The sequence below is a fragment of the Pan paniscus genome, chromosome 10 (assembly GCF_029289425.2).
Source record: "Pan paniscus chromosome 10, NHGRI_mPanPan1-v2.0_pri, whole genome shotgun sequence".
Classification (NCBI taxonomy): Eukaryota; Metazoa; Chordata; class Mammalia; order Primates; family Hominidae; genus Pan; species Pan paniscus.
This window is the reverse complement of record NC_073259.2, coordinates 71,967,281-71,987,057: the sequence shown is the minus strand read 5'-3', so window position 1 is coordinate 71,987,057 and position 19,777 is coordinate 71,967,281. Positions and strand designations below refer to the sequence as shown.

At 38.7% G+C, this 19,777-nt stretch overlaps 1 protein-coding gene across 3 annotated transcripts in view; it reads right to left on the bottom strand.

Annotated features, from left to right (window-relative positions):
- Positions 1 to 19,777, bottom strand: part of BCAT1 (branched chain amino acid transaminase 1) — a 136,601-nt gene that overhangs the window by 16,860 nt on the left and 99,964 nt on the right. For all 3 annotated transcript variants that reach the window (XM_003828874.5, XM_003828876.5, XM_034936166.3), the window contains exons 7-10: positions 13,889 to 14,031; positions 8,312 to 8,397; positions 4,509 to 4,649; positions 1,623 to 1,697 (exon numbers count right to left, since the gene is read on the bottom strand). In XM_003828874.5, coding sequence (XP_003828922.1) covers positions 1,623 to 1,697; positions 4,509 to 4,649; positions 8,312 to 8,397; positions 13,889 to 14,031 — 445 coding nt within the window. The remainder of the gene's footprint in view (positions 1 to 1,622; positions 1,698 to 4,508; positions 4,650 to 8,311; positions 8,398 to 13,888; positions 14,032 to 19,777) is intronic.

Below are 19,777 nucleotides of genomic sequence, written 5' to 3'. Positions count from 1 at the left end.
GATCAAACTTTATTTTACTTTTCAATGTAAGTCTCAGGCCCTCTTGGATATTTTTACTAATTGACAAGGATAGTAACTGGCTTCAACAAAGTCTTCTAACCTGTGAAATGCTTGCAAATTACAGGACAATCTCTTTTCCGAGTATCCCAGTGTTATCTGGTATTTAGCATGCCTGCTTAACTGCCTGATGAGACATTACTGTAGATTATTGCTCAGAAAAAAATAGGCAAAACAAAGTTAGCAGTATGAAAAAATAGACGTGTATACTCTTTGATCCCAGAGATTTATCCTTAGGAAGTAATCAAGGATGTACTGTTCATACTAGTGAAAAAAAAAATTGCCAACAACATAAATGTTCAATAATATAATTTTTTAAAAAAATTATGGTACATCAATATAATGGAATTCAATTAAACTTTATAAATGGTGTTGGAGAAAACTACTTATTGATATAAAAAAGCAAAGCATTTATTCAGTGAAAAAACATGTAACAAAATTATGTACAATATGATCCCATTTTGTTAGGAAAAAATAACTATCTAAAAGTATACTGGCTGGGCATGGTGGCTCACGGCTGTAATCCCAGCACTTTGGGAAGCCAAGGCGGGTGGATCACCTGAGATCAAGAGTTCAAGACCAGCCTGGCCAACAGGGCAAAATCTCATCTCTACTAAAAATACAAAAATTAGCCGGGAATGGTGGCATGAGACCTGTAATCCCAGCTACTCGGGAGGCTGAGGCAGAAGAATCGCTTGAACCCAGGAGGTGGAGGTTGTAGTGAGCTGAGATCATGCCACTGTTCTCCAGCCTGGGTAACACAGCGAGACTTAGTCTCAAAAATAAATAAATAAATAAATAAAGTATATAAAAGCTTACAAAATATTGAAGGTTAAGACATCAAAAAATGGCAGGGCACAGTGGTTCATGCCTGTAATCCCAACACTTTAGGAGGCCAAGGCAGGTGGATTACCTTAGGTCAGGAGTTCAAGACCAGCCTGGCCAACATGGTGAAATCCCATCTCTACTAAAAACACAAAAATTAGCTGGGCGTGGTGGCGCACACCTATAATCCCAGCTACTCAGGAGGCTGTGGTAGGAAAATTGCTTGAACCCGGGAGGCAGAGGTTGCAGTGAGCCAAGATCGTGCCATTGTACTCCAGCCTGGGCAACAAGAGTGAAACTCCAGCTCAAAAATAAAAAGACATCAAAAATTAACAGTGATTATATCTCAGTGTTGGAATCACATGCACTGTAATTTTCTTCCTGAAGTTGCTTCTACTTTCAAATTTTTTCTTCCTTTTTTTAACAAAAGTTATGTTATAATTCTTAATGAGATTTTTAAATGTTACCAAAAATTACATCTATTTTTTAATGTTAAGTAATGTGGAGTCCTGAACAATATTTTCTTTCTTTTTTTAAAACATACATCTTCTTTCCCATTTCTGCTTTGCTCATGCCCACATATTGTGTTGGGAATATCTTCCTTAAATTTAACTTATTGATCTCAAATTGTATTAGTTAATCCTCTTCATTGAAATATAATTTAGTTGTAAGCTCTGACAGAAATAAGGTGACATAAGAAAAAGAAAAGAAAAGGAAAGAAAAGAAAAGAAAAGCTTTACCTGGATATCAGTTAATTTGCTCAAGATGCGGCTTGCCAGCTTAGGACCATTCTCCATAGTTGGAATGTGTATTGTCTACAAAAGAAAGGGAAATGAGATAATTTGAGGGTACTCATGTATATGGTGATAACAGATAAGACACTCAAGCAATTCTTCTATACTAAGGCAATTCCACTGAAGTTAAGGAATAGCACTAAAACCTACTGACTCTGAGTGCTAGCACCTTATGCCAAAGACTTTCATATCCAAAATTTGAATAAAAACTAGCCAATGATAGCTTATACATTGCCTACCAATTAATTTTAGGGCATAACTGGTTTGTATACCAGCCTTCAGGATCATTTGAAGAACCAAGGAGAAGCTACAGATACCTAAAATAGTGGCTAAACTTAAAGAACCCTACCTCTTCCAAGATTCTGAGAATCTGTAAGGATGAATGATTGTCTTCTACATATTAACCCTCTGGCTAATATGAGAACTCAAAAGATATTTTGCCACAATTTAATGCAAGTCATTCTGGGAGCATAAATTAAAGCAAGTCTATGACTTCATAAAAGGGGCTTCTATATCTATATCTGGCCCAAGGTAAACTTCCAGGGGCCACTACCTCCACAATATCGGATAGCATGATTAAATGCGTGGCTGAAAGAGATTTCATGCTTCTAATTTGTATCTGAGTCATGCCTACTCATGCCTTGCTGGCTTGCATGTTTTGATAGTTTGATTTTAGGAGATAGTCTGTGCTCTCAAACACTTTTCATATTATACCCTTTAGTATAATACGATGATTAGATATACTTTTTGGCTGTAAATGCTTCCTAAGCCTGGATCATTAAAATTATGCTAAACCTTATAAACTTCTTATTTCTAGAAGTGAAATAATAATTCAACTTTAAAAAAATCTGGCCTAATGACAACTTCAGTGGATGGATCACATTACCTTGATGCATTATTATCAATGTAAGTATTGACATGAAACAGAATAATTCTTCTCCCATGAAACAGTCAATCTGTTGATGCAATTATGTCAAGAGCAATCCCTTAAAAGCAAGTTCTAAAACCTCAACAAATGAAGCAGCCATTATTAAAGTCAGAGGAGTTGAGCAAAACTCCAATCAGCTGAGGGAAAATAACTCTAAAGTAAAATTTGAAAACCAGTGGAGTTTGCATTTACGGTTGACACTTGAACAACATGGGTTTGAACTACACAAGTTCACTTATACGTGGACTTTCTTCTGCCTCTCCCACTCCTAAAACAGCAAGACCAATCCCTCCTCCTCCTCCTCAGCCTACTCAACATGATGGACAATGAGGATGAAGACCTTTATGATGATCCACTTCCATGTAATGAATAGTAAATATATTTTCCCTTCCCCATGATTTTCGTAACTTACTTTATTGTAAGAATACATACATAACATACATAACATACAAAATATGTGCCAATCGACTGTTTTTGTTGTTGATAAGGCTTCTGGTGAACAGCAGGCTACTAGTAGTTAAGTTTTTGGGAAGTCAAAAGTTATATGTGGGCCGGGCATGGTGACTCACGCCTGTAATACCAGCACTTTGGGAAGTCAAGGCAGGTGAATCACTTGAACTCAAGAGTTTGAGACCAGCCTGTGAAACATCTTGAAACCCCGTCTCTACAAAAAATACTAAAATTAGCTGGGTGTGGTGGTGCACACCTGTGGTCCCAGCTACTTGGGAGACTGAGGTGGGAGGATCGCTTGAGCTTGGGAGGTGGAGGTTGCAGTGAGCCGAGATTGTGCCCCTGCACTCCAGCACAGGTGACAGAGAAAGACCCCGTTTAAAAAAACAAACAAACAAAAAAAGTTGTATGTGGTTTTTTCAACTGCATGGGGGTTGACACCCCTAATCCCTGTGTTGTTCAAGGATCTGCTATAATATGAATAACTTAAGCCAGTTCACATTATAAGAATAATACTTACATGCCTTTAAGTTATAAAGTTAGATGCCAATGTTAATCATAAGTATTGGAGCTTTGTTATAAAGTGAAAAGCAAAACAATTTGACAAGAAAACAAAAGTATGGCACATATAAAATCAGACTAATTTACTAAGAGGAGAACATTTCTTCCAACCAAATCCTCAAATTCCTTTTGTAAGACTTTAGTAAATGCACCAGGTTTGCCAATGAATAATTCTTGTAAAGTGGTCTACTTACTATTAATAATAACAGCATTAATAGTAAAAACATCAAGGGATTGACCATTCGAATGCATTTTCCATAACTATTTGCCATTCCTAATCCAGTAGTTTGGAAGTACTTTTGGTTAACCAGAAACTGAAATGTAACTACCTATAGAGCCTTCCTTAGTGCGCTGGTAGGAAGGAAGAGAGAAGAGTAGAAGACTGTCGGCATAGCTCCAATCCCGACATGTAGGTAAGACAGATCTTACATGTGTCCAAGGACAAAACTAACTTCCCACCGTGTTTAAGCTTACACGAAATCACTGGAAACATAGTAGATATATGCTAATACAGTTTCATCTGGATAAACTGTCCCAGTTATTTTTTTTTGTAGTGCCAAGTTAAAAAACAAAAACAACAACAAAAAAGACCTAGCATGGTGCAGTGGTGCACTCCTGTAATCCCAGCAACTCAGGAGGCTGAAGCAGAAGGATTGCGTGAGCCCAGGAGTTTGAGGCTGCAGTGAGCTATGATCACACCAGTGAATAGCCACTGCACTCCAGCCTGGGCAACACAGCGAGACTCCATCTCTTTAAAATAAAGAAAAACAACAACAACGACAAAACTTTTGCATCTTGGGTCTGGGTCCAAATACAATTTTATTCATACACTTAAATTAAATGTAATTTAATGTGATTGGAAATGATAGGAAATGAGGAAATACTTGACGTACCTCGCCTTTGTACAGTATATCAGAAACTGGGCAAACAACACAGGCTGTACCAGAGCCAAACATCTCTCTCACTCTGTTCCCCTCCAGGGCTGTTGTCAAGTCATCCATGGTGAGGTATCTCTCTGACACCTTAAATTCACCCTGCATGGAATATAAAAAATAAGAAGTATATTTTAAAGGAAAAGGCATGCAAAACAATTGCAATACTTACTGTTCTGCTTAACATTCTGATTGCACTTAGACAAGGTCATAATCATCCTTTAAGGGAAAGCTGGAAGCAGCACACCACCTTATTGGTGAACACATTGAGGTGTTAAGTAACCTACTTCAAGGTCACAGATTTATATATGAGATTATCAGAATATAAAATATAAGATTATCACCACAAGACATATGGTATACTTTAACATATGCCTTCTTTTTTGCCTTATTTGTTAACTTGTATAAAGTCTCACAAAATTGATGCATCCCAAATGCTGCTTGATGCATGCTCCGTGTTAACAGTGTCTTAGGCCGGGCACGGTGGCTCATGCCTGTAATCTCTGCATTTGGGGAGGCTGAGGCAGGCAGATTACTTGAGGTCCGGAGTTTGAGACCAGCCTGGCCAACCTGGTAAAACCCTGTCTCTACTAAAAATACAAAAATTAGCCAGGCATGGTGGCAGGTGCCTGTAATCCCAGCTACTCAGGAGGCTGAGGCAGGAGAATCGCTTGAACTCAGGAGGCAGAGGTTGCAGTGAACCAAGATCACGTCACTGCAGTCCAGCCTGGGTGACGGAGTGAGACTCTGTCTCCAAAAACAAAAGAAAACAAAAAAATCAGTGTCTTAAAACCTACTTTACCATAAAGGAGAACAATGTATTATATAATATTAATAATTATAGCTACCATTTATCAAGCACCCGTTATTATGCCAAGTTCTGTAATTTTAAGGGCGAGTACTATCATCCCCATTTTACAGATGAGGAAACTAAGGTTCAAGGAGGTTGAAGGACATCTCCAGGGCCACAAAGGAAGTAAATGACAGAAACTCAATTTGAACCCAGGTCTGATCTGATTGGCTCCAAATTTGGTACTCTTTCTACCTTTGTCTCTCTTTTTTTTTTTTTTTTTTTTTTTTTGAGACAGGGTCTTGCCCTGTCACCCAGGCTGGAATGCAGTGGCATAATCTTGGCTCACTGCAGTGTCGACCTCCCAGGCCCAAGTGATCCTCCTGTCTCAGTCTCCTGAGCACCTGGGACTACAGGTGTATGCTGCCATGCCCAACTAGGTTTTATATTTTATATTTTATTTTGTAAAGATAGGGGTCTCCCTATGTTGCCCAGGCTGGGCTCATGTGATCCTCCCACCTCAGCCTCCCAAAGTGCCAAAGTGCTGGGATTATAGTTGTGAGCCACTGTGCACGGCTTACCTATATCTTTTATGGAATAAAGAACAGACTGAGTTCAAATATCTGAAATACTCATTATTTTTAAACATTGAATGTATATTTGGACTTTATTTGAGAAATTGTATTGTATGTATTTTTTTTCTTAATATGACTAACAGTTGACTTTACAGTGACAATTCTCTTCCTTCTCTTTCAGTATCACATTCAGTGGATTTTCATCATGGAATTAGTGGTATAACCTCATTGACGTCTGCCAAAGTGTTTGAATATATTCTTTGCTCAAGGATAGGAAATGGGAAAAAGATCCTTTTAAGCTATGTGTTTAAACTATCTGTTTAATTCTCGTTCTTTTACCTCAGTGGTTCAAGTTCAAAGTTTGTCAACAAGTTATTTGAATAAAGAGCAACAAAAATAGAGAGGTTTAAAAAAATAAGATGAGTATTTTTTCTTAATTTATAAACCCACAAGAGATAAAAATGGAAATCAAAACTCTTGGCAATTTTCAAAATATTTTGAACATATTCAAAATATTTGAATATTTAAAAGAAGAACTCATGCTGTAAGTAGATTTGGAAGAGCAGGAAAATATATCTGCAATAGAAATATGGCTCTTTGAAAGTTTCAATTTCTCTCAGTCTACAATTGCAATTATGTTGTTCAAAGGTAAATGAACTGCAGAAAATCAGGCAAATTAATTGAAAACAAGCTGAGCTCTGTGTCCTGAAAAAGAAAAGAAAACTCTTTTGTAAATAAGCAGAATTGTTTTTGCTCTGCTCACCCTTACTTATCTTTGGACAATTTCCCCTATCTGGCAAATAGTGGTGACCCCCTACATGCCTCTTGACATTTCACGTCTCATGTTTTAAAATAGCTTTTAAAATAAATTACAGCTATGAAGTCAAGAAAAAATTTCCTCCATAATAACCTATTTTTCATGCTAGCAAATCATTAGTGTGGGAAAGTATTTCCACTTGCAACTTGTCATCGAACCTTCTGTACTTGGTTGATATTTTTCTTCAATAAAACAAAAATTACTGAGCTTCAAAAATATCTTTCCAATTGCAAACATATTTAGGACAGGGCAAGCTGTTTGAAATTATACCAACGGTTTGTAAATGTCATGCCCAATGTGCCAGCCAGCATGTAGCAGTTGGGTCTTGTCTACTTCAGGGTTTTGTAGAATTATTTATAGCACATTTCATCTATTTTGAAAGTCTTTTCCAGAGAAACCATGCTGGTATGCTCCTAGATAACGTGTGTGTTTCTAAACATTTGTCCTATTACTACTAGTACTCTTTGACCACAGTAAGCTCAAAGCCTCTTCATGTTCTTTGGAGACCATTTTAACACCTGGGTCAAAAGTTCCATCCAAGAACCTTTACCAGACACCCAATTCATTCAATAATTTGTCTTGAATACATTATGTCATTTCCAAAACCAAATCTTTTTAAATTTTATTTTATTTTATTTATTTATTTATTTATTTATTTATTTATTTATTTACTTTTAGAGACATGGTCTCACCCTGTATTCAGGCTGTAGTGCAGTGGCTTGATCATAGCTCACTGCGACCTTGACCTCCTGATCTTATGCCATCCTCCCACCTCAGCTCCCCCAAGTAGCTGGGACTACAGGCATGTACCACCATGTTCAGCTAATTTTTTTGATTTTTTTTGTAGATTCGGGGTCTTACTATGTTGCCCAGGCTGGTCTTGAATTCCTGGGCTCAAGTGATCCTCCTCCCTTGGCCTCCCAAAGTGCTAGAATTATAGGCATGAACCACTGCACCCAGTCCACCAAATTGTTTAATATGCTTGCCTGTGTCACACGAATTTGAAAGTCTACTGAAAACAACTTTACATTTGCTTGCATGTTCTGATTTTAAAATAGGCATGTATATGAATTTTGGAGGATGGGGGTAGGACAGAGAGAAAAAGAAGGCAGTCAAACCAATAATGTTATATTAGTAAACATTTATATGTCAGTGAAATTATTTCATTTCTATGGCAAGCATGGTTACACTGGTATAAATAAAGGAAAGGAAGAAGTATCATTGCCATTTGGAAGCAACACAGACTTGGGAAGTTAAGGAATGTCTGGATGGAAGCACATCAAGTATGAACCAGACAAAAGTTGGTGGGAGATACCTGGTAGACTGAGACTACTACTAGAATACTTCTCCACTATGACATCTTGCTAAACTGGTTTCTCTCTGCCCTTGCTATCAACAATACTTATTTTAATAGTCTTGCCAAGAAAGCCCTTCTAGAAGAATACTTTTCATTCATGTTAGAATTTAAAGATTAGATAACATTGGTTGGAACCACAGGATATTATTTCAACACTAGGCTGGGCTTATTTTGATTATTTTTTATTTCAGGCTTACAAAAGTTGTTCATATCAAAGGCACTCACCCACTGATGTGCCAGGTCCAGAATGCACCGCCTTGTCACTCCTGGAAGAATGATGCCATCTAGTGGAGGAGTTGCCAGTTCTTCTTCTGTCAATCAGAAATTGGGACATTTTCAAACTTTCACTACATTAGGCATGCCTTATTATCAATAGCCATTTTTTTTAAAAAACCATCACAATTTTGCTAGCAACAAACATAAAGAAAATTTTACTGTTCTGCATGATCAAATTTCCCAAATCAGTTCACACTTCAGGTAGACCCTTATTTAAAAAAAGAAGAAAGAAGGAAGGAAGGAAAGAAGGAAGGAAGGAAGGAAGAAAGAAAGAGGAAGGAAGGAAGGAGAGAGAGAGAAAGGAAGGAAGGAAGGAAGGAAGGAAAGAGAAAGAGAAAGAAAGAAGAAAGAAAGAAAGAGAGAAAGAAAGAAAAGAAAGAGAAAGAAAGAAAGAGAGAGAGGGAGGGAGGAAGGAAGGAACAAAGGAAGGAAGAAAGAAAAGAAAGAGAAGGAAAGAAAGAAAGAGAGAGGGAGGGAGGGAGAAAGGAAGGAAGGAAGGAAGAAAGAGAAGGAAGGGAGGAAGGGGGGAGGGAAGGAAGGAAGGAAGGAAGGAAGGAAGGAAGGAAGGAAGGAAGGAAGGAAGGAAGGAAGGAAGGGAAGTTATCTAATCATCTTCAGTTTACTCTTAACCAGTAAAATAATGAGATGGTTTTCCACCAACAAACAGTAAGAGTTATTGCATGGTCTTAAGAGGAATATTCTGAAGTGAAAATTTACCTTAGCAGATGAAAGGTGGTTACTAATTAGAATAATGTAGATAGGATCTTACTCAGAAAAACTGGTCATTACCAAACCTTCTAAGAATGCTATGGAGGAGGCTATCCCCAAGAAGTGTGCGTGCCTACTCAGGCTGGTCACTGCTTCCACGCTGCCCTTGGAAAGTCTAATTTTTTTTTTTTTTTTTTTAGGTTACCCAGGCTGGAGTGCAGTGGCACCATCTCAGCTCACTGCACCCTCTGCCTCCCGGGGTCAAGTGATTCTCCTGCCTCAGCCTCCTGAGTAGCTGGGATTACAGGTACGCGCCACCACGCCTGGCTAATTTTTGTATTTTTAGTAGAGACGGGGTTTCACCATGTTGGTCAGGCTGGTCTCGAACTCCTGACCTCAGATGATCTGCCCACCTCGGCCTCCCAAAGTGCTGAGATTACAGATGTGAGCCACCGCGCCCAGCCTAAGAGTCTATCTTTAGTGATTTTCAAACCTGGTGGAGCATCAGCAACAAGTATGGAGATGCTGCCTTCGCCCTCTGAGATTCAAATGTAATGGGCTTATCAGAGTGAGCTCAAGCACGTATACGGTTAAAAAAGAAGACATTCAAGAAACAAAACTCCAAAGCTGAGCTACTGCTCTACTGTGAGATGACTGCAGACATCCCTAACTACTGTGAGGTCTAGTAGGACAATTGTTCACAGGCATCATGCGTGATCCATCAGCTGCACAAGCTCTCCTTACAGTACCCTCTGGCAATCAGCATCTCCCTTTCCTCCCCACTTCTGACACCCAGGAGTCTGAATCTAGTGAGTCCTGACACTGAGGCCACCACCCTCTCCCTCAATACATGGTGGTTCTAGGCTCGCCCACTCCACTGGGGTTACATCAGACATGCCCAATAATCAAGCTCTATCTGGAATACCAAACTCTATCTTCATCCTTCTATCCTCAAAACTGGGCATTGTGCCTAGCCCAGAGTGTATATAATAAATGTTTTTGAGTAAAAAATAAATGAATAAGTTATCTTTGCTAGGATACAGCAGTATGGCTTTTTTGAATTTTGTTTCTGAAAATCATCTGCTGAAAATTGCTTTCTGGAAAGGAGAAAATTTGTTCTTGGCAATGTTCTTAGGGCTACTCTTTGTCATGTTTAGAAGTGTTGATGATCTCAAAATAAACATGTGTTTTGCAATAGCTAGCCAACTAGATACATAAATGTATGGATCTATTTGTGTGTGTATATATATGTACGCACACACACACACTTCCAGTGCCCCCAAACCGGACCTTTCCTAAAGCTTGCTGAGTCCTGAGACTACATGAAGTTAAATGAAAACGGCAGCCCCGCATGTGCAAGTGCTGTTTTGTGAAACATATTTAACACCCAGAACTGTAACCACTAGCCTGAGGTCAAGGAACAGAACATCTGCTTCTCTGGTTGCCAGACAGAGATGATGACATGACAACATTTGGATGAGAAATATTCATTTTCCTCTGCAACCACAAACATACTTACAAGAGCCAGAAATCACTCCAGATTGCCCAACATGAGGAAAACAGAACCTACAAATGCAGCTTGTTTTTGACAAAGAAATCATTTTTAGGAGATGAGGAATTTAGAAGCAATAACAGCAGGATTCATCTGTGACTTCCCAAAGTCAAACACTAATGGAAACCAGGAATGTAGGTCTGCATAAGTGCCCTAAACACCATCAGCACAATTAGCCATTTATTCTACAAATACATATTGAGTGCTGTTTACTGTTTTAAGCTCTATGAATACAGCAGTGAACAAAACTGGCATATCTCCCTGCTTACTTTCTAATAGACACAGGTAAACATTTATTGTGTTGATAGTATGTTAGACTACACAGGGGGAAATAAAGAAGGAAAAGCAATGGAGAATGCTGGAATGCTGGGGAGAAATGGGAAACGGAGTTTATGATTTTGATTAAGAGCTCAAGGAAAGCCAGACTGAGAATGGGATTTGTAAGCAAAGATTTGGAGGATGTCAAAGAGCAAGCGGTGCAGACATCTGAGGAAGAGTGCTCCAAGTCGAGTCCGTATACACGCCTGACGTGTCCGAGAAGACTCATGATGTGGCCTGAGCAATACCGAGATTCACTGCTGTGGTTGTTTTCCCAAAGTGACTGTGAACTCAACCACAAGGCCTGGGTCTTATTTTTCAGGGTATCTCCAGGGTTCAGGATATGATACAATGCTTTGTTCAAACGGTGAATAGCAAGCGTATGGGTTAAATTACTCATCAACAGAGTGATGATGTGTGATCTTACCACCATGGGTGCTGTTACTGAAATCAAAACTCCCATGAGTTACAAGCTGAGTGCCACACATAGTGACTGTGCATAGCACTGTGCTTTGAACACACACTATCCACCACCCCATCCACCTTCCTGCACCAGCCATCTCAACCAACAGGAGCAGTGTGTGTGGGCGCTCATGAAAAGACGGCAGGCTATTACCAAAAGAACTCTGTTTATACCTCCTATCGGTAACGTTTGTGAAAATCAGTATTGTGCTGATTTCCAACTCGTTTGTTCATTGTATTTTCTTAAAATCATATGATATAAATCAAAGTTACTTCAGAACTGCATGTCTTTTTTTTTAGCCCAAAGGTTTTTCCTAACATTCTATTTACTTCAAATATTTATTCTATTTCCTTTCTCCTTATTCTGAATTTTATCTGTTCTGTTAGATGAACATCCCCAAAGTGAAGGAGTATATTAAAACTAAAGTTATCCCAGGCAACCATAATCCGAATAGTAACTAACAGTCTTAAGGTCTTGTATATTTTGCAAGAGGCAGAAGACAAACTCACTCATTTCTATTCTGACCTTTAAAAGCCACGGTGGAAATGTTTCATGATTATTGTTTGGATAAAGAACAATTTTCCACCAGGACAGTTTCTGGTGTTTCTGGTTAAATCATGTAGCTCTGATTCAGAGTGTACTTAAATTCTGACATCTCCCATCCATAAAAATAATGATGGTACCACCTCTGAATGATGTAACTGTTTTTGTTTTGAGCTGTGTGGTTTTTTGGTGGAGTTTGGGGTGGGGGTAAGAGTGGGCAGATGGGAAGAAGGGTTGAATCGGCCTATTATCTTCTAAGTGCAGAGGTCAACACTGGCTACAATCTTCCAAGTGTAACTTTTGTTATATGTCACATACAGTAACTCAAATTTATAAATCATAAATATTCCTGTATAAATTTTATTTTCAAACAGTGCCAAGTACAAACAGCAGGAATGGAAGGATGAGGATGATCTGTATCTGGTTTTTCATATGCCAAGGATTACCAATGGCCAAGCCCAGGACAAGGCGTACTCACCATATCTTCTGTTTATTCTACCTCTGACTGCAGTATAAGACTCATCTTGTTAGTCTCTGCAACTAACACTAAAATTAGTACTTAGCTCTGAATTCAGCCACATCTAAATTACCATTTTCCTCTTTTTGTAGCCAAATAACATTAGAGCAAGAGAGGCTACTGTAGCTACTTTCAAATATAAACTGCATTTTAAAAAATTTAATTGAAACTACTAACACTGAGACTTCATAAGTATTTGGAAACATCATTTATATTTCTAGTCTCTATAATTACTACTGTGAAATGAACAACCTAAGAATGTAAACAAGTCTAAAAATACATTTCTAAATTTGGTATGATTATCAAAATTCTAATAGAAATAAATGCCTGTTTTTCTCCCACCGTTGGCCATTTAATTCAATATCATACACATTGCCAACACTTCACTGAACCCCTATGGTCTCTGCCAACTAATAAAAAAAAAACAGCAAAGAAAAGTAATGAGTACTCAGGATATTAAAGATAATAGAGAAATATTGATATCTATAGTGGATATATGAAATTGTCTTGAATGAACCAGGATCTAGATACAATCCCAAGATACATTGATTTATCTTTTAAAATGGTGCTCTTTAATCAGATTGAGTTCTAGAGTAAATTTGGGAGATTGTGATACATTTTCAAAATATGTAGAAAAGGCAACAATTGTTAAAACAATTACAGCCAGAGAGTACACAAAATCCTTCCAGTAGAATCAGTACACTGCACTTATTACTATAGCATTTTATATACGGTATATGGTGAATGACCATTGACCTGATCTGAGACCTGTGTCTCAATGCAAGGTGTTCAGATAGGAAAATCGTTGGGGAACTGCAGAAGGGATAAGGAAGCAAATTTTCCAATCATGGTAACTTAAATCCCTTAATGTGACATCTCAGTATCTCAATAATCAGTACATCTAGAGCCAGAAAAACAAAAAAACGAAAAACAAAAAACCTCTAGAGCTTCTTTAAATCGAAACTCGGCCGGGTGCAGTGGCTCACACCTGTAATCCCAGCACTTTGGGAGGCCAAGGCCGGTGGATCACCTGAGGTCAGGAGTTCAAGACCAGCCTGACCAACATGATGAAACCCTATCTCTACTAAAAAAAAATACAAAAATTAGCTGGGCATGGTGGCAGGCTCCTGCAATCCCAGCTACTCGGGAGGCTGAGGCAGGAGAATTGCTTGAACCAGGGTGCAGTGAACTGAGATCACACCATTGCACTGCAGCCTGGGCGACATAGTGAGACTCCACCTCTTTAAAAAAGAAAGAAAGAAAAAAAAGAAACTTGTGTCTATTTGGGCAGCAAAAGCACAGTAGTCCTTACTTAGCCTTTGGAACTGTGCTACTTACTCCCTTGTACTAAGTTTCTAGCTCTTGTCTTTCTGGTCCTGTTGAAAATGACTGAGAAATGCACACAGTGAAATCTGAGTGGATTACCTCCATCTTCATTTATCCAGTAAAGAAAAAGATTCATAGTTCCCACTTCAGTGATCTGATGGTCCTCTCCATAGAGCCACAGGACCTGCTGACACCCATTATCTACTGCTTCACATTGGGCAAAAAGAGATGAGCCGTAATTCCTTTAAGAAAGAGAAAATACACAGGTTACAAACATACTTCATCCCCACTCCCTCATCTTCTACCCTCTGATAGCCTCAAGCTCTTAATTCACATGTGGACGTAGTGAAGGTATTATGTTCTTAATATATATACACTCTCTAGTCAACTGCATAACATTAAAGGAAAACTCATTAGAAAATCTAAGTGATTTAACTGCATTCATCGGAGAGAGAACAACGTGAAACCTTGAAATTTTAACTTGAAATGTAATGATAGAAGAACACAGGTAAATAGCCAAGTTAATGAGAACAGTTAAAAGTTACTATGTTTCCACACACCAAGCAATTTTACATGAATTATTTCATTTAAATCTCACACCAATACTATGAGATAGACACTATCATTATTTCCATTGTTCAGATGAGAAACTAAGGTTTAGAGAAGTAACTTCTGTCAAGTTGCAATAGAAGAGCAGCAAGTGTGAGCGCTCTTATCTAACACCTTTTAATGTATCCAAGGAATACATAATGCCCAATGTCTAAATTCCCCTAAAAGATAGGACAAATGTTAAAAGTCTCGATGTTGACCAAAAAGTATTTCAAAAGCCTATTTTTCTCAGCCTGCACCATTCATCTCAGATTATTTAAAATGAAAGGAACACAGCACATTTTCCCGGAATGACAATTTAGTGTTATAATACTTTTAAGGTATCATCTTTTATCTAAACTTATATGGGAAAATTATGGAATATATTATAAAATAGGGATGAATATTTTAGACAAAACATGAGAGTCCTCAAATAAATGTGATGACTGCTTGCCTCCCTACACCCCTGGTTGTATAACTCAGTAGGTCTGAGAAGTACTGCCATAAGACAGTCAGCGGTCGGGAATAAACTCTAGACCTCCTGTTGCACCATGAAATCCCCAGAAATACACAGAAACAAACAATGAAAAACAACTAAAACAACTACAAATGTAGTAATGTAAAACTCCTACATTACATTACATTAATGTAATCTACCACAAAATATCTATTTAGGTCTCTTAGACTCTTTTACATCTGGGTAAAATTACAATTTGTACCGTTGTCTAAATAAAAGTTGAGCATGAGGCCAGGCGCAGTGGCTTATGTCTGTAATCCTAGCACTTTAGGAGCCTAAGATGGGCGGATCACTGAGGTCAGGAGTTCGAGACCAGCCCGGCCAACATGGTGAAACCATGTCTCTACTGAAAATACAAGAATTAGCTGGGCGTGGTGGCGGGTGCCTATAATCTCAGCTGCTAGGGAGGCTGAGGGAGGAGAATCATTTTAACCCGGGAGGCAAAGGTTGCAGTGAGCCAAGATAGCACCACTGCACTCCAGCCTGGGTGACACAGTGAGACTCTGTCTCAAAAAAAAATAAAAATTAAACATTAGAGCCACATGTTAGTGTATATCTACTGTTTTCATCTGCACTGTATTCCATACTCTTATAAAAACATAGTCTTTCTATAGAGCTATGTCATTCTGCTTGGACTGATAATATAGCATCTTGCCCTACCACAACTGATGACAATATAGCATCTTGCCCTGCTGCAGCTGAGTTAAAGGGTGAGCATATAACCTAAGACAGTCACATGATTCCTTTTTTGGGTGCATTCACTCATTTTAATGTCTATAACCTGAAATACAGGCATTTTCTCCCTTCTGGGGTTGCTTACTTGGTATGCTGTAAAACTGGGGTCGGCTGTGTCCATGATCACCACACTTCACAGAAGAAAGCGTCTGAAGTGGGAGAGCCCTAGGCCAACATGGAGCCAGAAGCTCTGACCAGAGGCAGAGGAAGAAGGGAAGAAAAAGGGGGATGTGCAAAGGACACAAGAAACTTGGAAATAATTGCTTTAGCCCCTAGCATCTTAGTTTCATAAGCCCTTGTCTGCTTAAGATCATTTCCAGGCCGGGCACGGTGGCTCACGCCTGTAATCCCAGCACTTTGGGAGGCTGAGGTGGGCAGATCACCTGAGGTTGGGAGTTTGAGACCATCCTGACCAACATGGAGAAACCCCGTCTCTACTAAAAATAACAAAAAAATTAGCCGGGAGTGGTGGCCCATGCCTGTAATCCCAGCTACTCTGGAGGCTGAGGCAGGAGAATTGCTTGAACTCGGGAGGCGGAGGTTGCAGTGAGCCGAGATTGTGCCATGGCACTCCAGCCTGGGCAACAAGAGCAAAATTCCGTCTCAAAATAAATAAATAAATAAATAAATAATAATTTCAAGTTGGTTTTCTGACTTGCAACTGAAAGAATATTGACTAATAGCTGAAATATTCCAGTAAGCTGTGGAAAATAGACATCATACTATGGTGATTGCGATTGGAGCACGATGAGGTTGACTCACACCAAGGTAATGTTAAGAGTCCTTAAAAGGGCCAGGCGCGGTGGCTCACGCCTGTAATCCCAGCACTTTGGGAAGCGAGACGGCCGGATCATGAAGTCAGGAGATTGAGACCATCCTGGCTAACACGGTGAAACCTCGTCTCTACTAAAAATACTAAAAATTATCCGGGTGTGGTGGCTGGCGCCTGTAGTCCCAGCTACTCGGGAGGCTGAGGCAGGAGAATGGCGTGAACCCGGGAGGTGGAGCTTGCAGTGAGCCGAGATCACGCCACTGCACTCCAGTCTGAGCTACAGAGTGAGACTGTCTCAAAAAAAAAAAAAAAAAAAAAAAAAAAAGAGTCCTTAAAAGGGCCAGGCACAGTGGCTCATACCTGTAATCTCAGCACTTTGGGAGGCTGAGGTGGGCAAGTTACTTGAGGTCAGGAGTTCCAGACCAGCCTGGCTAACATGGTGAAACCCTGTCTCTACCAAAAATATAAAAAATTAGCTGGGTTTGGTGGACCACGCCTGTAATCCCACCTACTCGGGAGGCTGAGGCAGGAGCACCACTCGCACCAGGGAGGCGGAGGTTGCAGTGAGCTGAGATGGTGCCACTGCACTCCAGCCTAGGAGACAGAGCGAGACTGTCCCCTCCCAGCAAAAAAAAAAAAAAAGAGCCATTAAAAGATGCTTAAAACATATGCTTCTAAATACAGATGACAAAACATAAATTCTTGGTCAATGTGGAGATGAAGCAAGTCTGGTATACAGATAGGAAGCTATTTAAAAAACAATAAAATAAATAAATATTAAAAAGACAAAGACAACAGATAGGAAGCTATTGTTTAATGACCATAAAAAGTCAAATAATCCTTATTCATAACTGATAGTAAATAAATAACTGAGTTAAATTACAAATGCTTTTTAATAATGAGTATAAACCAGATTGCAGGGGACGTCTGGTAGAAAGACCACAGGTTTGTCGTTAACAGACCTGAGGACAGCTCTTGCATTTCTACTATTTGGTATATGTGAACTTAAGCAAGTTAGTCCTTATTTTTCCCTCATTTAATTATCTGGCAGATAAAAATATCTGCTTTATATATCTCATTGGGTTGCTTGGAAAAAATAAATAATAACAATAAAAGCCAAAGGATGAGTTACATGAGACTGTTACATCCTAATGAAATTAAGTTTTTAAAAAAATAACTATTTCAGTGGGGTGTGGTGGCTCATGCCTGTAATCCCAGTGACTCAGGACACCGAGGCAGGAGGATGGCTTGAGGCCAGAAGTCCCAGACCAGCCTGGGCAACACAGCAAGACTGCATCTCTAAAAACTAATAATAATAACTATTTTACTTGAATTTTTTCTCATTCGTAGACACAACTACGAAGTAGTGAAGCAGTGAAGTTTTACCCTACCTGAAAATAAATTATTTTTTCATATACAAAATGCCCTTTAGACTGTATTAAAAAACACATAGAGAATTCTTACAGGATGAATATTTAGCCTTTCAAAGAAGCTTCTAAATACAAATGCATACACATTTCTGAAAGTGTAGCTGAATTAAAACCACGGCTCCTCAGCTTCATGAAGCACTGGGCAAGGAAAGAGGATTAAAGACAGTGACTATTTCAATGCACTGAAAAGAAAAGGGTTTTTTATGTTTAAGTTTTAATTGATTGATTGATGTATTATTATATTCTGTAGATGGTCTTTATTCCCCCAAACAAGTTTTAATTTTCCCAGAGTTCTCTCACAGGTGTAAGCTGTATTATTAATGTCCACAGGATAACTGATACCATGGTAATATAGTTGGTTTCCGCCCATGTGCTGCCAATATTCATAAGAGAAACATGTTCTTGGAGGAAACAGAAAAATGAAAAAGTAAGAAAGCTGTTGACATAGAAACATTTCAATATGGTTTTAAATAGGTTATCTGGGAGAACAGACATATTAAATACATCCCTCCAAAAGAATAAATTCTATTATGTAAAATTTAACTGATTTCTTCTAAGATAAAGAGAGTCCAGGAAATGAAATGAGAAAGTGAGAAAACCTCACAACATCAGTGACTGTGAGAGTTTACTACAGGTTGAGGATCCCTAATTTAAAACTTTGAAATGCTCTAAAATCTGAAACTTTTTCGGTGCCAACATGATGCTCAATTTGGATTTCAAATTTTTTGGATTAGGGATGCTCAAAGAGAAATACTCCAAAATTTGAAATCCAAAACACATCTGGTCCCAAGCATTTCAGATAAGATATGCAACCCATACCTGCCAGACTGGGTACTAAGTACTTAACTACATTATTTCATTGAGTCATCTAAAAACAACCCTAGACTTTATTGTTCTTTGGAAGACTTGGAGAGAGGATTCAGTTGTAGAAGATCTCACAGATAGTTAAGCGTGTAACTCCCAGACATTTGACTCCTAAACCCAAGCTTTTAACCATTAGATTATCATACTGCATTTGCTGAGAGCTTTCTATATGCCAAGTACTATCCTAGGCACTTTCTATTATCTCACTTAATCTGTGCAAGGTATTATTGCCTCAACTTTAAAAATGAGGAAACTGACACATAGAGCAGTTAAGTAACATGCCCAAGGCAATTAGGTTGGTTTGTTTTTAAAGACTTCAGGTTTTTTTCAGAGCAGTTTTAGGTTCCCACCAAAACTGAAAGGCAAGTACAAAGATTTCCCATATCCCCTTCTCCCCATCCAAATGAATAGTTTCTACCATTACCAATGCCTCACACCAGAGTGGTACATTTGCTGAAATTAATGAACCACATTGACATACCATTATCACCTGAAGTCTAGAGTTTTCATTAGTGTTCATTCCTGGTGTACATTCTATGGGTTTGGACAAATCTATAATGACATTTACGCACCATTATGACACTTAGGTTTTTAAGCCAGGTCTTTCTGACTTCAAAGCTTGTACTCTTAAATGCAGAATCAGAATGCAAGGAAAAAAGAAAAATCTAAGAGAGAGAGATAATTTGTGTGTGTGTGTGTGTGCACGTGTGCATGTGCAAGAGAGAGAGAAAAAGAGAGAAAGAGAGAGAGAGTGACAGAAAGCCTTATTCCTCCCAAATTAACCAAGGAATCACCTGGAACTAAAGCTGTTTCTACAGTGCAAGACCTTTCTCTAGCTCAGTGCTTCTCAAGCTTGGCTGCATGCTAAAGAATCCTGATGCTCAGTCTCTGCCCTAGATTCACTTAGATAGAAAGCAGAAAGTTCTTGACTTTATGAGACTCAATAGTTATTTAATAATACCAGTTGACTACAGGTGTCAAGGGTAACTGTTGACTTAATTAGGTTTACAGATGTAATAATACACAAAACTAAAGTTGACTCCAAATGTCTTTGCCAACTCAACAGGATAATATTAAATGCG